At 48.6% G+C, this 17,332-nt stretch overlaps 1 protein-coding gene across 8 annotated transcripts in view; it reads right to left on the bottom strand.

The window, feature by feature from the left end:
* PPP1R12B (protein phosphatase 1 regulatory subunit 12B) overlaps positions 1-17,332 on the bottom strand; it is a 245,567-nt gene that overhangs the window by 124,410 nt on the left and 103,825 nt on the right. For all 8 annotated transcript variants that reach the window (XM_029068787.2, XM_029068781.2, XM_029068780.2 and 5 more), the window contains one exon: positions 15,049-15,231. In XM_029068787.2, coding sequence (XP_028924620.1) covers positions 15,049-15,231 — 183 coding nt within the window. The remainder of the gene's footprint in view (positions 1-15,048; positions 15,232-17,332) is intronic.

Below are 17,332 nucleotides of genomic sequence, written 5' to 3'. Positions count from 1 at the left end.
AAGCTCCTCGTGGGCAGGGAGTGTGTCTACCAACTCGGTTGCACTGGACTCTCCCAAGAGTCTCTGGCACGCGGTAAGAGCTCAATAAATACCACTGATTGATTGAGTGAGGCTGCTCCATCATGATGATGATGATGGCACTTGTTAAGCACTTACTATGTGCAAAGCACTGTTCTAAGCACTGGGGTAGATACAAGGTAATCAGGTTGGCCCACGTGCTCGCAGTCTTAATCCCCATTTTCCAGATGAGGTCACTGAGGCACAGAGAAGTTTAAGTGATTTGCCCAAAGTCACACAGCTGACAAGTGGTGGAGCCGGAATTTGAACCCATGACCACTGACTCGCCAGCCCGGGCTCTTTCCACTGAGCCACGCTGCTTCTGGGCACTATATACTGACGGTAGACTCCCATCCTACCTATCCATTGACTCTCTGACCGGCTAATCGCTAGAAGGCGCGAGCGAAGCAGAGTGTTGAGTCTTGAATTCTCTCATCCCTATCGCTCATGTTCCCGCCGGGGTCCAAGGTGCGACGAGAGAGCAGGTGGTCGGGGCCAACCACCACCGTGGAAAGGGCATGCACGAACCTACTTAGGACCAAAGTGGCTACGGTGATGGTGGCTGTTTGCGGCAAACAACCTGGAGCTGGCAGATTCTCTCTGAGAGGGAGGCAGCAAAGGCCAGCGGAGAGTGAACGGGCCCGGAGATCAGAAGCTCTGGTCGCCCCCTTCCACCTAATTGGCTGGGTGACACTGGGCTCGCCCCATAACCTGCCCGAAGGAAGGCCAGGAGGGGAAGCAAACTTGAATGTTTAAAGCCCGGCTCGGCAACCTTTCTGTGCAGAACCGCCGGGCAAAATGGAACCTCTGAACAGTCGGTGAGCAAAGAACCAATCGTACAGTTTAAATGAACCTTAACACATCTCCCTCCATTGTGAATCTATCGCTTTTAAACTCGTCGTGGGAAAGGATATAGGATATCCTATATCCTAGGTTAACAGGATATAACTCTGTTATATCGTACTCTCCCAAGCACTTAGTACAGTGCTCTGCACACAGTAAGCGCTCAATAAATATGATCGACTGTTAAAGATTCTTCATCCCCCAACTCTACACAACACCTGCTCGGCAGCGCCAGATAAACCCGAGCTCCGTGGGGTCCCTCGTGATATGTTGCTATAACAACAAGCAGCGGTGTGGCTCGGTGGAAAGAGCCTGGGCTTGGGAGTCAGAAGTCGTGGGTTCTAATCCCGCCTCTGCCACTTGTCTATGTGACTCTGGGCAAGTCACTTTACTTCTCCGGGCCTCAGTTACCTCATCTGTAAAATGGGGATTAAGACTGTGAGCCCCACGTGGGACAACCTGATTACCTTGTATTTCCCCCAGCTCTCAGAACAGTGCTTGGCACATATCGAGTGCTTAACGAATACCATCATTAGTATTATCACACCCTGAATACAACACGATGTGATGCTGTGGGAAGATCTATCACAAAGGGAGGGGAAGGGAGAAGATGGGAACGGTAAGGGGAGGGGAAAGATGGAAAAGACTGTAAACACATTACGGTCAGAAAATAGCTCATTAAATAGCTCTGATTGATTAACAGAGGTTAGTCTAGTCCCCATTCCCTCCACTCTCCTCGCCCCAGGAATACAGGAGGGCAGTGCCCATGCAATCAAATCAGTGGTATTTACTGAGCGCTTACTGTGCGCAGAACCCTGTACTAAGCTCTTTGGAGAGTGCAATACAACAAAGAGGTAGACACGTTTCCTGCCCATAAGTCGCTTGCAGTCTAAATACAGACAGACATTAAAATAAATAATGGATGTGTACAAAATAATATTAATTCTGGCATTTATTAACCGCCTCCTGTGTGCCAGGCACTGTACTAAACGCTGGCGTGGATACAAGAAAATTGCATTGGACACAGTCGCCCACATGGGGCTCAGAGTCTTAATCCCCATATTATCGATGAGGTAACTGAGGCACAGAGAACCAAAATGAGTTGCCCAAGGCCACACAACAGACGAGTGGCAGGGCTGGGATTAGAACTCAGGTCCTTATGACTCCCAAGTTTATGCTCTATCCATTAGGCTATGCTGCTTCTCACCGTTATCTGCTTAAGAATGTTTCCCCTCTGACAATCTTTACTTCACTCTTTTTTCCCAACAAAGTCGGTCATCTCTTCACCTGGTGTGGTGAGGAAGGGGGTGGAGTCTGAGCCCCAGAGGGGCACGTTACCCGGGGGAGGGGGAGAGAGGTGGAGAGGGAATGGAAATGCTGTTAGTCTCAATCCCAGGGGCTGCCAGGGAAGTCTGCACTTACCCCTTGACCCATCTGCCTAGAGAGTAGGGGTACAGTATCCGCAGGCAGAGGACGGCGGCAGGGACCGCAAGTGGGACTCTGTGGGAGAATCTCTACGACTCTCTCCCATCCCCTGCATGCAAAGAAAACTTGGCAGGTTTAGGACCTAGGATTTGCCAGGGCGACCAGACCCTGAACAAAAGCCAGGGAAGACCGGAGGCAAGTCCAAAAGGTCACAACCGGGCAGCACTCACACCTAGGAGGCACGGCTCTGAACAAGGATGGGTCGCTTCCGTAACCCCATCATAAACTGGAAGCTGAGGGATTAGGGTTTACTCTTTGGGAGCCAGAAAGAAGGGCCTCTGTCACCCCCGGTTCAGAGAAGCAGCGTGGCTCATTGGAAAGAGCACGGGCTTTGGAGTCAGGGCTCATGAGTTCGAATCCCAGCTCTGCCACTTGTCAGCTGTGTGACTGTGGGCAAGTCACTTAACTTCTCTATGCCTCAGTTCCCTCATCTGTAAAATGGGGATTAAGACTGTGAGCCCCACGTGGGACAACCTGATTCCCCTGTGGCTACCCCAGCGCTTAGAACAGTGCTCGGCACATAGTAAGCGCTTAACAAATACCAACATTATTATTATTATTAGGTGTGCCAACTTCTCTGACCACCGGTCCGTCCCTGACCCACCTGAAACTGCAAACCTAACGTATGACTGAGCCAGCTCAACCGTCGGGCTGCGCTCGGGCAAGTGTGCGATTTTCCTGGGGCAAGACAACAGTGTACAATTTGTGAGCACAATCTGTCTGGCTCTTTGCTTGGGGGGGGGGGGGGGGAGCGGGGAACCGTGGAAAAATATGAAAGGGAAAGAAATACGCTAAAGTGGAAATAACAATTCTAACTTCTATGAAGAAGGAAGAGTCTTTCTGGTCCATGAGGATGTCTTCTGCTGCCACCTTATGGAAAGTGAAGTTTCTACCACCATAAATAGGGCTCGCTTGCTGCAGAATTCAAGGTTAAACTCAAAAGCCTGGGCCACCTTTTCTAGAACATGCACCGAATATACATTTGGCAGGAATCTCTACAGTCCCTGGAGCTGACAGCCTGTTTTGTCTGCAATGTGAACCTTCAGTCAGATCAGGTCAATCGAATCCATCCTCCCGTGTGCTGAAAAGTGTTTCTTTTCGCAAATACTCAAGTCATCGACCAAAAGCCCGCAGCCGAATCTCACTGAGGCTCTAGGTCCTTCATCCTGTCACTTCCCAAGAAAGCGTTCTCCTCCCTCCGCATCCCCTTCCCCAATACGCCTCTTCTCTCCTTCTACAGCTTCTCTGGTAATTAATCTTCCGAGGGTTCTGTGGAGCAGAGACAAACGTCCTCAACGGGCAAAGCTTTCTGGTACATCGAGAGCCTCCTCCTCTACTCCCTACAGCTCCCACTTTCCCTTCCCAATCAATCAGTGGTATTTATTAAGTGCTTCCCGTATGCAGAGCAATATAACAGCCATTCCCTGCTTCCAATGAGCTTCTCCTATTCCATTCCCCAAGCTACTGCAAAGGTTTCAACCGAACCCCCTGAGGGACAGAGACCGTGTCTCCCAACAGTACAGCGCAGTCACTGCTTGGCACCCAGTAAGTGTTTAATAAATACTATTACTACTATTAGCCTGAACTGGAGAAATCGGTCTGAAGAAAGACGGTGGTCCGTTGACTTCTGCGCTCTGACCTTCTCTCTGCAATAGGTTTGGCAGCGAGGACTACAAGGGTCGGGGGTGGGGGAGGTGAAAGAAGCTGGTGGGGAGGGGGAGCTGCCAACGTAACCACGGTCTGAGGTCGAAGGCACTTTACCTGCTGCTCCAGCCTATCCATGTGGTCACTTGCCGCCGGCCCTCCACAAGCCTGCGCTACTTGGTTATCCGGAAGAGCCCAAGTCCCTCAGTAGGTCGGGTGCCACGTCGGTTCGCCTTTCCTTCCCGAAAACCCCAGAAAGGGAGGAACCAGTGCGAAAATCAAACCCCCACAATCAATCCATCCTCAAGCCAGTCGGTCTGCCCCCGCCAGGCCCACCTGGCCAGACCCCTTGGATGGTCGTTCTTCAGGAGGTCCTCTCGGGATCCGACTTGGGAGCCCTCCACCCGACCTATCCCCAGTGAAAGCTACAGTCCAGTTTCCGATTAAACCGACAGCCAACATCTCTGCTCAACCTGGAAAATCCAAACGGAGGGAGGGGAAGAGCAGGAGAGAGATTTCCCCACCCCTCCCACAGGAAATCAAGACTCGTGGCTCTCGAAAGGGGCCAAACGTTATCAGGAAAGCAGACCGAAAGAAAGAACCCGCTGGATAAGAGCTGGCAGCTGCAGGTGTCGGAGGAAGGCTCCCTTCTCCGTAACGCGGTCGGGGACCTGGTGAATGGCTGTGATGTCTACTCGGCCGCCAGAGGCTCTGACACACACAGAGCGCAGGCCTGGGAGTCAGAAGGACCTGGGTTCTAATCCTGGCTCTGCCACATATCTGCTGCACGACCCTCGGGCAGATCACCTAACTTCTCTGGGTCTCGGTTACCTCATCTGCAAAATGGAGATTAAGACTGTGAGCCCCATGTGAAACAGGGACTGTGCCCAACCTGATTAACTCGTATCCACCCCAGTGCTTAGTACGGTGCCTGCCACATAGTAAGCTCTTTAAAATTCCATAAAAAAAAGACCATAGGACATCCATCTTAAGCACCCTCTGCTTTAGGAGTAGTTAGATAACCTGACCCTCTTATAGAAAGATGAAATTTCCAAAGAATACAAAGGAATAAAACAAGTTCCCTGTCGACTGTGAGTTCCTTGTGGGCAGAGATCGCGACTACCTATCCTGTTGTATTGTACTTTCCCAATACCTCAGGACAAAACTCCGCACACAATAAGTGCTCTATAAATACCACTGATTGACTGATATCGTCATAGGTTCTCAAAGAGAAAGGGGAAGAGGGACCGACAGTTTGATTCCTCTGAAAGGGAAACAGAGTGTATATAACAATGATTCATTCATACAACCCTATTTATTGAGCACTTACTGTATGCAGAGCACTGTAATAAACACTTGGGAGAGCACGACAGAACCGTACACTTGAACTCAATTGTCTGGTAGAACCGTACCCTTGATCTCAATTGTCTGTATAAATAAAAAATGCTAGGGACCCCCGAGATAAACTTCCAGCTCCCTGAGGGTGGGATCATGTCTTCTAACCCTTTTTTGTTCTTTCCAAGTACCTAGCACAACATTCTGCACAGAGCAGAGGTTCAATAATCGCTAATGACTGATCATTCATTCATTCAATCATATTTACTGAGCGTTTACTGTGCGCAGAGCACTGTACTAAATGCCTGGGAGAGTACGATATGACAATAAACCGACACACTGCCTGCCCACAACGAGTTTACACTGTGAAGCAAGGTGACAAGCTAAGACACAGCCGTGATTTCAATTTGTGTATGGCGTATGACGTCCTCTGCCTCAGTCGAACCAGCTGAGCTGAAATGATCCACCCTTCAAAGTGCGGGGGATGATTTTCATGTTGCGATGCCGTTGTTCAGCTCTTAGGAGCCTGGGTGCACACAGGCCCCCTGGCTTTCCTGTAGCTGCCATGGTTTAGTTGTTGTTAAAGGCTAAGGCTTGATTCTAGAGTATGTCCTTGGCTTAGATGAAATGGCAATCAAGTAGGAGGCCTGCTCAAACTGGACCTCCAAAGGTCAGTGGACATGGTTATTAATCCAACTGACATAGTTTGCTAATTATAGACACACGGAGATTAGAAAGCGCTTTGATTCCTGGAAATCCCTACATCATTAAAGGAAAGTAATCAAGGATCTTTGCCGAAGGCCTTCTTCATCTCTACTCTGTTCCTGCCAGATAAACCCCCTGCTGCTGTCACCACACAACCCCCACCATCCCTCCCCATAAGAGAGGCAGAGTCTCAGATTTCTACTCCCTCCTCAGGGTAAGCCAAGTCAGGAGAAGAAAGTTCAAAGAAGAAGGCACCACCTACGCTGTCCCCAGCCCCTGAACAAACTCCCCCTGCAGTCTAAGGTGGTGGCAGAACGGAGCACCTTCCTTCGTATTTTCACCTCTCGGGTCCCGCTAGAGCTAAGGCGTCCCTTTCATGTTGAACCGTATCGACCGTGGGAAACCTGGGTCTGAAGGAAGGGGAGCCAGAGTCAGAGAGGGTGGATCACTTCAGCTCAGCAGGTTCGACTGGGGCCGAGGACGTCATACACCACACGCAAACTGAAATCACTGCTGTGTTTTAGCTTGTCACCTTGCTTCACGGTGTGAGCTCGTTGTGGGCAGGCAGTGTGTCTGTTTATTGTTATATTGTACTCTACCAGGCATTTAGTACAGTGCTCCGCGCACAATAAGCGCTCAGTAAATACGACTGAATGAATGAATGATCAAACATCCTGGAAACCCAAGCCTGGCAGGAACCAAGATTCCATTTTTCCCATCTCGATCTAAGATCGAGGCCAGCCTCAACGTGTTAGCTATCCCCAGTGTAACTCTGAGCCTCAGTTACCTCATCTGTAAAACGGGGATTCAATACCTCTTATCCCTCCTACTCAGACTGTGAGCACCATGCGGGACAAGAGACCGTACTCAGCTTAAGTAACTTGTATCTGCCCCGGTGTACACAGTAAGGCTTAACAAACACCTAACAAAAAAGTCCCCGTGCTGTAGGAATGAACCTCCTAGTGCTTTCCCTCACGAAATGTACATCTCCGGAAATGAATCGGGAGCGGGTCTTTGGTACGTCCAGGCCGTTGAAGTGGATTCAACTGGCCCTCTGAAGGACAGACGAGTAGCAGGAAGAGCCAGAGTGAGCACAAGAACTACCAGGTCAGACCAAGGGACAAAAATTTCAACCGAAGCTTCATTTCAGACCTTGGCCAAATAAAGCACACACACCGGAGAGGAAAAAGAGAGATCAAGCATGGTCAAAAAGAGAGAGCAACAAGACAGCAAAAAAACAACAACAAAAAAGGAGAGAATAAGGGTCTCAAAGGCAGAAATCACGGACTCTAATATTAGCTAGCGGGTCTGTTTATATTACTGTTGCTAAGTAAAATAGGGATGTTGGGGAAATGAATTAGATCGAGGCACTGTTTTAACAGCTGCTTCTCCGACTCGATATCCACACCCACCCAGTGCTTATCTGGCAAATGTTGGCCACTGGCCACGAGTCGAATCAATCACTTTCCAATCAGGTGATCCCCTTGGCTTTGGCAGCTCCCTGAGCCAGTTTGTGAAAAGTGAGAAGGTTGGAAGGGGAAAAGACATCTGCTGGCCCTGGGTATCAAAGAGAAAAGCTGATTTTCCCCAACCATACTTTCACATCAAACAGAAAGTCTTTTCTATTAGCTTTAAAGCACTCAATCACCTTACCCTTTCCTACCTTACCTCATAGATTTCCTACTACAACCCAGCCCACACACTTCTCTCCTTTTACACCAACTACTTTCTGTACCTCTATCTCATCTATCTCGCCACCGCCATCTCTCTAATCCGGAACTCCCTCTCTTTCTATATGCGACAGACCACTACTCTCCCCACCTTTAAAGCCTTATTAAGGTCACATCTCCTCCAAGAGGCCTTTCTCAAATAAGTCATCATTTTTCCTATGTCCTTTCGCTCCCTACCCTTTAAGGACCTGATATTCACTCTACCCTCAGCCCCAGAGCACTTGGGAACATATCCGTAATTTATTTATTTAAATGTCTGTCTCCCTCTCTAAGCTGTGAATTCCTTGTGGGAAGGGAACATGTCGACCAACTCCATAGTTTTGTACTCTCCCAAACGCTTCACACAGTTCCCTGCACACAATAAACATTCAAAAAATATCACCGATTAATTCCTTGAACGCTGAGACCATATGTATCCTCCAGAAATTCCCCAATCAGAGTTCCAGATTAAATCTGTTGGGCCTGGGGCGGAGAAAAACCAGGTGAGGCCCAACAGGCCAGAGTGTTTCGCCCTGGGCAGAGTGTGCGTGGGCTCTTATGGCCAGCATGTTCTCACCTCCCCAAAACCACCTGGACAGCTGTCAACCCCACAGCAGCACCTGTGAAGGTACCAGCAAGTGAAAGGGATGTTGTCAAGATAATAATAATAATTGTATTTGTCAAGCGTTTACTAGAGAAGCAGCATGGTCTAGTGATTAGAGTATAGGCCTGGGAGTCAAAAGGTCATGGGCTCTAACCCTGGTTCTGCCACTTGTCTGCCACTTGGGCAAGTCACTTCCTTCTCTGGGCTTCCATTACCTCATCTGTAAGATTGAGACTGTGAGCCCCACATGGGACAGGGACTGAGTACAACCCTATTTACTTGTAGCCACCCCAGTGCTTTGTACAGTGACTGGCACAAAATAAGCACTTAAATACCACAATCATTATTATTATTATTACTATGTGCCAGGCACTGTATTAAGTCCTGGGATAGATACAAATAAATCGGGTTGGACACAGTCAGGGAGTTCCATCTCAGGCAAGAAGAAGTAACTAACTCTGCTCAGTTGTTAAACCAGCCCTGTTTGATCATACAGTCCAACGGTTTGGCACGTAAGAAGAGAAGATCGCAGGCACTGTAAAGCTCAGAAGCATGTGGCCCCCCAACTCCACAGTGCTTATGTATATAACTTTAAATTATACATTATTAATTACTTACTTACTCATAATAATATCTGTCTTTCCCTCTAGACTGTAAGCTTTTACGGGCAGGGAGCGTGACCGCTAATTCTGTTGTGTTGTACTCTTTCCAACACAACAGTCCTCTGTACACAGTAATCACTCAACGAATACCATCGATTGATTGATACTAGAATTATAATAATAATGTTGGTATTTGTTAAGCCCTCACTATGTTCCGAGAACCGTTCTAAGCGCTGGGGTAGACAAAGGGTCATCAGGTTGTCCCACATGAGGCTCACAGTCTTAATCCCCATTTTACAGATGAGGGAACCGAGGCACAGAGAAGTTAAGTGCCTTGCTCACAGTCACACAGCTGACAAGTGGCAGAGCCAGGATTCGAACCCATGACCTCCGACTCCCAAGCCCGTGCTCTTTCCTCTGAGCCACTCTGCTTCTCTAGCTGGAAAGAGCATGGGCCTGGGAATCAGAGGACCTGGAATCCCAGCTCTGCCACCTGTCTGCTGTGGGACCTTGGGCAAGTCTTTTAACTTTTCTGTGCCTCAGTTACCTCATCTGTAAACGGGGATTAAGACTGTGAGCCTTTAGTGGGAGAAGTACTGTGTCCAACCCAATTAGCTTGTGTCTACCCTAGCGCTTAGTAAAGTGTGTGACACATAGTAAGCGCTTAACAAATACCATTAAAAAAAATGCTGTCCTTCCAGCTTGACATTCTGCCTTTAACAACAGCACCAAAGAACTCCTAGAGGCAACTGTCCTCCTGACATACAACCTCGCAATTAGGGACAAACCTTCCACACCTCTAAATATGCCATCTAGAAACCCATCAAGAGCCTACCACCCCATAATTTATCCAAACCCTTAATGAAACAATTTTTTCCAGCCCGCGTAACTTGAGAAGCTGCATGGCCTCATGGCCTGGGAGTCAGAAGGACCTGAGTTAATCCCAGCTCCACCATGGGGAAGTCACTTCACTTCTCTGTGCCTCGCTTACCTCAGTTGTAAAATGGGGATTAAGACTGTGTCCCTCATGTGGGACATGGGCCGTGTTCAATTTTGTATCTACCCCAGCAGTTGGTACAGTGCCTGGCACAGAGTAAGCACTTAAATACCATTTAAAAAAAAAAATCAGGCCTTGGGCTTGCACATCCTGGTACTGATTGCCTAGGGGGAACTGAAATGTGCCCTTTATGGTATGCCAATGAACTGATTAGAGGGGATGTTGCAACTTCAACTGGGGAACTAGCAGCCAAGGAAATCTTCCAGAGGGAAGATTCTGCTGTTTTCAAAACACCAGATTTTTTTTAAACGCCTGGGCTTGGGTGGAGGAGGAAAGTGATTCGGTTTGATCGCCTCCTTGGAAATCTTGATGAACTATTTCGCTCAGTTGTCCCACCTAAAAAGCACCTACTCTCAATTCAATGTGCAGCGTTCTAAATCTTTAAGTCTCATCTAACTCATTTCCATCGCTTCAACCTGCTTTTCGGGATTGCACTCTCCCAAGTGTTTAGTAGAGTGCTCTGCACATAGTAAGTGCTCAATAAAATACCATTGATTGATGGATTGATTTGGGAGAAACCCCTTCATGACTGAAACCATTGGTTTTTCACAGTTGGTAGTGATCTCCTATTCTGCATGGGCCCTGAAGGCACCACTGTGTCTTCACAAATGGCAAGAATGGACAGGAGGAGCAATAGATAAAATGGCATTCAAAGGTCAAAGACACTCTGTTCAAAATCCTCCTCTTCCTCGGTACCTTGCCCCTCTCAGGATTTCAACTCCTGCGTCACCTCCGATCCTCATGTCTCCCTTGATCTACAGCCTCGAAATTCCTGCGCCCGTAGCTGGTCCGGCCCAGAGGTCATCTGATGGCTGGGGAAGCCACAGCATTTGGCCACTTTCCGAGTGTCAGTTGAAGTTCGCTGCGCTCATTCCAAATGAGGAAAGAGCTGCGGAAACTGATCTAAAAATGACCGCCCTCATCACTCCGACCAGAGTTATCATGCGCACGGTGTGCCGTGGATGGACTGCCAGGCATGGATGGAGTATCCGGGAGGGATAAAGATGTCGCTGACGGCAGCATTGGTTTTGAACAGGAAGAACAGCTGGGAGTGTTTGGGGTGTGAGTGTGAGGATCTGCACACCCATACTTCACTGGACCCAGAGAAGCAGCACTGCCTAGGGGATAGAACACAGGCCTGGGAGTCAAAAGGAGCTGGGTTCTAATCCCCGCTCCACCACTTCTCTGCTTTGTGACCTTGGGGAAGTCACTTCGCTTCTCTATGCCTCAGTTACCTCATCTGGAAAATGAGGATTAGGCCTGTGAGTCCTATGTGGGGACTGGGTTCAACCTGATTATCTTGTAATAATAATAATAATAATGTTGGTATTTGTTAAACGCTTACTATGTGCAGAGCACTGTTCTGAGTGCTGGGGTAGATACAGGGCAATCAGGTTGTCCCTCGTGAGGCTTACAGTCTTAATCCCCATTTTACAGATGAGGTAACTGAGGCACAGAGAAGTTAAGCGACTTGCCCACAGTCACACAGCTGACAAGTGGCAGAGTCGGGAATCGAACCCATGACCTCTGACTCCCAAGCCCGGGCTCTTTCCACTGAGCCACTTGTTACAGTGCCTAGCACATAGTAAGCACTGAACAAGAAATATTTTTGAAAAAATCCGGATACCAGCAGCAAAACTGAGGGCCAGGTTAGACGATAAGCCTCGGGGTGGAGGTCCTGGTTGGGTGCGGCTAACGTCGGCTGCCTTCAGTGAATGTAGGAGGGAAAAAGGAGCTGTCGCTTTGGCCCTTAGAGGCCTAATTTAGACTGGGAATCCCATGTGGCACAGGGACTGGGTCCAACCCGATGAACTTGTATCTTCTCCAGTGCTTAGGACAGCGTTTGTCACACAGTTAGCACTTAACAAATATCATAATAAATAATATAAACGCCTGAGGTAAATTGTGGCTGGGAGCCAGCAGTGCAGGGCGCCCAGCCTTCTACCTGTTGCCGAATTCATTCACTCATTCATTCATTCAATAGTATTTATTGAGCGCTTACTATGTGCAGAGCACTGTACTAAGCGCTTGGAACGAACAAGTCGGCAACAGATAGAGACGGTCCCTGCCGTTTGACGGGCTCACGGTCTAATCGGGGGAGACGGGCAGACGAGAACGATGGCAATAAATAGAGTCACGGGGAAGAACATATAAAAACAATGGCAACTAAATAGAATCAGGGTGATGTACATCTCATTAAACAAAATAAATAGGGTGACAAAGATATATACAGTCGAGCGGACGAGTACAGTGCTGAGGGGGTGGGACGGGAGAGGGGGAGGAGGAGAGGGAAAGGGGGGAGAAGAGGGTTTAGCTGCGGAGAGGTGAAGGGGGGGGGGTAGAGGGAGCAGAGGGAAAAAGGGGGAGCTCAGTCTGGGAAGGCCTCTTGGAGGAGGTGAGTTTTAAGTAGGGATTTGAAGAGGGTTAGAGAATTAGATTGTCTGAGGTGAGGAGGGAGGGCATTCCAGGGCCGAATTGTACATTCCAAGCACTTAGTACAGTGGTCTGCACATAGTAAGCGCTCAATAGATACTAGTGAATGAATGAATGAATGAATGAATATACCCGTCGTTCTCCTTCTATTTCCTCCTGACCCGATCCAAGGGGACGACAGCAGGCCGCCCACACATACTCTGTTGTTCTGTACTCTCCCGAGCACTCAGTACGGTGGCCTGTGCACAGTAAGTGCTCAATAAATACCACTGATTGACCTGTCGATGAAATGTGAAGAATAATCTTGTGCTTCCTTTTCTTCCCATACCGAGAGCAAGGATCACTACGATGAGTGTTTTAAACTCTTTGGAAGAATCATCTGGCCAGTTCTGCCATAATGAGGGTCTTCCCTATTATTATTGCTAGCTAATAATAATAACTGTGGTATGTGCTAAGCACTTACTATGTGGCAAGGACAGTGCTGAGCACTGGGGTAGATACAAGATTATCAGGTCCCACAGTCTAAAGAAATAAGAACAGGTATCGAGTCCCCATTTTGGAGATGAGGGAATTGAGGCACGGATCCCACAGTAAGTATGTAGTGGAGCCAGGACTGGACCCCAAATCCTTCGACTCCCAGGCCTGTGTCCTTTCCACTAGGTCATGATTCATTACAATTAGAGCTTCACCTTATGACTGGACTTCCAAAGTTTCTTTTTCTTTTTAATGGTACTTGTTAAACGCTTACCATGTGCCGGGCCCTGTTCTAAGTGCTGAGGTAGATACAAGTTAATCAGGTCGGATGCAGTCCCTGTCCCACATGGGGCTCATAGTCTTAATGCCCATTTTACAGATGAGGTAACTGAGACCCGGAGAAGTTAAGTGACTTGCACACTTGTCTCACAGAAGACAAGTGGCAGAGCCCAGATTAGAACCCAGCCCCTTATGACTCTCACGCCCGTGCTCTATATTAATAATGTTGGTATTTGTTAAGCGCTTACTAGGTGCAGAGCACTGTTCTAAGCGCTGGGGGAGATACTGGGTAATCAGGTCGTCCCACGTGAGGTTCAGAGTTAATCCCCATTTTACAGATGAGGTAACTGAGGCCCAGAGAAGTGAAGTGACTTGCCCACAGTCACACAGCTGACATGTGGCAGAGCCGGGAGTCGAACTCATGACCTCCGACTCCGAAGCCCAGGCTCTTTCCACTGAGCCACGCTGCTTCATCCATTAGGCCACGACGCTCCTAACACAATTTCGGCTTTACAGCATAAGGTCTAACTTTGACATTACTCTTCATTATGGCCTTAGCAACATAATAATAATAATAATAATAATGTTGGTATTTATTAAGCGCTTACTACGTGCAGAGCACTGTTCTACGCGCTGGGGTAGACACAGGGGAATCAGGCTGTCCCACGTGGGGCTCACAGTCTTAATCCCCATTTTACAGAGGAGGTAACTGAGGCACAGAGAAGTTAAGTGAGTTGTCCACAGTCACCCAGCTGACAAGTGGCAGAGCCGGGATTCGAACCCATGACCTCTGACTCCCAAGCCCGTGCTCTTTCCACTGAGCCACATCTGCTGCCTACAGTAGCACAGTGCTTAATCAGAGAGGATATGGCCAGGTTATCGCATGGTCACCGGCGAGGCTGTAGCCTCGCCTTATCCCCACGCTCTGGCCTCCCCGGCCCCCTCTATAAACTTTCTCCTCTCACCCCAGAGATTGCTTTATATGGCCGAACCTCCCAATCACACTCGTCACCGCCCCCACCGCAACACGTACACACGACTCCTTCAAGTTCGTTGGTGGGTTTGAAAAACAAAAAAAGACCCAAACCACGGCAGTCCTCTAGACGACATGCTTGTCTCTAGACTGTGAGCTTGACGCGGACAGGGAATGAGTCTATCAACTCTGTTGTACGGTGCTCTCCCTAGTGCTTAGCACAGCGCTGCGCACAGAGTAAGCGCTCAGTAAATACCACCGACGATGACAGTTGGTCACGATATGAGCCCGGCCCCTTCCCCAGCTGTAGCCGCCGGGTAGGCCGTGCGGGCAATAACACAATTTAACGGGACGTTAGAGAAGCGGCACGGCCTAGTGGAAAGAGCCCAGATCTGGGAGTCGGAGGTCGTGGGTTCTAATTCCGGCTCTGCCACGTGTCTGCTGTGTGACCTTGGGGAAGTCACTTCACTTCTCTGAGCCTCAACTACCTCATCTGTAAAATGGGGGATCAAGACTGTGAGCCCCATGAGGGACAAAGACTGTGTCCAACCTGATTACCTTGCATCTCCTACCCCAGTGCTTAGAACAGTGCTCGGCACATAGTAAGTGCTTAACAAATACCACAATTATTGTTATTATTAAGGACCGACCCTCGGTGCTATAGGAGAACTGACCCTTCCTGGAAAATCTCAACTGGCCTATTAGCCGTGATTGACATTTCCCTCAATAAATCTTCTCCTGCCAACCAGCCTGCCCATCAATTCCCTCCACGCGAACTCCCTGCGGGGAGACACGCTCTTCCCGCCCCAAGCAGACACGGATCCAACCCAACTTCAAAAGCAACGCACCGCCTCCTCTCCCTGGCTTCCGCCGAGGGGTCCGTTCCAGTAGTTGAGAGCACACTGGCCGTCGTGACTCCGTTGGTGGTGTTGGGAGGGGGGCGGTTGGTGATCACACACAGGGGGGTACTAGAAGAGATGTTCTCTGTAGCCTTCTCCGCTGCCGTGTCAGTCTGTGGCTTGTAGGAGGCTCTGAAAGCAACGAACGACAAGACGCACTTTATTCAAGCCCCGCGTTCAACAGACGAACGGGCACCGCGATTGTCGGCTGGTTAAGAGTGAGCCGGAGCACCTTCTCCCTCTGCCCTTCACGCATTCCTTGTCTTTCCACCTGAAAGTTCCATTGTTTCTATCAGTAGAAGTGCATTTGTTGGAGGAAACTCCCTGACAAAAATCAAAAGCTGGGTAAAAACACTGCCGTTCAGCGGCTTTCCATTGGGGTTCGGTCCATTTCCCTAGCCCACGGATACACCCGCTGGGGTCGCGACGCTCATGAAGAGGAATGTGGAGTCACTTACTAAAATCCCCTCTCCTCCCGTCCCTGACACCTTGCAAGCTGTGCTGGTCAGAGCACGGATTATCCTCAGAAGAAGATTTAGTTCGTCTCAGGAAAAAAAAAAACAGCTTTCAAACGTCGGGGTTCGTATCAACTCAGTGAGTTACGATAAAATCAAAATTGGAGAAAAATGTGTGAGGAGATCAAAAAACACTTATAAAGGGATTCTGCTCGAAAAAGTAAGTAGTTTTTGCTCCTGCAAGTGATATAATTAAGTACATTTGCATGAGAATAGGATCTTTTGTTTCTTAATGGGGTCTGCTCCTGCTACTGGCTCCCCACCCATGAAACCCTCATTTGTGATGTCAGAGCTCGTTACTGGGGAAACAAAGATCCCAAAATTGATACCCACGGGGATGGGAGAAGTAGTGAGAGGCGTGAAAACTCAGAAAAAATCTATTTTGCCACCTATGTGTTTACTAATCGCAATGTTTACAAGCCATGGGTTTGCTTCTAAAAATATCCTACATATACAGAGGACAACTGGTCAGCAGCCAACACAATATCAGTCCCCAATCAGAAATCTAATGGGTGCCTGATGATTCAAACGGAAGGCTTAAAACAACATCATGAACTTGAATGGGGGGGCGGGTGACGACTGAGAAACACAGAGATCTCTGTGCGTGTTTGGGTGAGAAATGAGTCAAAAAGAACAAGATTATAGTGAAATCGTCCTGCAGTGCGACACTCGGTAATTTCAACCCAAAGCCTGTCCTCCCCATGACTTTCCTATCACTTACAGACAACACCACCATCCTCCCTGACTCAGAAACCTCTAAGCTTGGCATTATCCTCTACTCATCTCCCTCACTCAACCCACAGATTCAGTCTGTCACAAAATCCTGTCAATTCTACCATCGCGACAGCACTAAAATCCACCCCTTTCTTTCCATCCAAACTGCTACTATGATAATCCAAGCATCACCCTCCTTGCGTCCTATCTCTCCCCACTCCAGTCCATACTGGTTATTTTTCTAAAAAAAAACATTCAGTCTCTGTTTCCCCGCTCCTCAAGAACCTCCAGTTATTGCCCATCCACCTCCGGATCAAACCGAAACCGTTAGCTTTAAAGCACTCAATTAGCTCCCTCCTTCCCACCTTAGCTCCCTGATTTCCTACCACAGCCCAGTCGACCCGCTTCGGTCCTTTACCGCCAACCTACTCAGTGTACCTTGATCTCGTCTATCTTGCCACCGATCCCTTGCCGACATCTTCTCTTTAGCTTACACTCCCTCCCCTTTATAGCTGAGAGACCACCACTCGCCCCGTCAAAGCCTTATTAAAATCACATCTCCTCCAAGAGGAATTCCCAGATTAAACCCTCATTTCCCCTACTGCCTTTCCCTTCTGCATCACCCTTGCATCTGAATCTGTACGGTTTAAGCACAGCTCATCCCATCCTCAGCCCCACAGAATTTATATACATAGTCCATCTTTTTAATGTCCATCTCCCCTTTCAGGCTCTAAGCTCATCGTGGGCAGGGAACACGTCTACCAACTTGGCTGTATCATATTCTCCCAAGCACTTATATGGTGCTCTGCACACAGTAAGTGCTCAATAAATACCACTGAATGATTATTTTTTAAAAAATCTTCCATTTTTAATTAAACACTAGAGTGCAGATGTCCTGAAAAAGGAGAAAAATCCCAACATCTGTCCAGCGTCACCCAGAGGAAAAGCATATGTGAAGCACGTGCTAGAGTCACCGCTGAAAGGGAGAAGGGGTGCAGGCTTAA

This window comes from Ornithorhynchus anatinus, chromosome 7 (genome assembly GCF_004115215.2).
Source record: "Ornithorhynchus anatinus isolate Pmale09 chromosome 7, mOrnAna1.pri.v4, whole genome shotgun sequence".
Taxonomy (NCBI): domain Eukaryota; kingdom Metazoa; phylum Chordata; class Mammalia; order Monotremata; family Ornithorhynchidae; genus Ornithorhynchus; species Ornithorhynchus anatinus.
The sequence above is the reverse complement of the archived record's forward strand: the minus strand, read 5'-3'. Positions and strand labels throughout refer to the sequence as shown.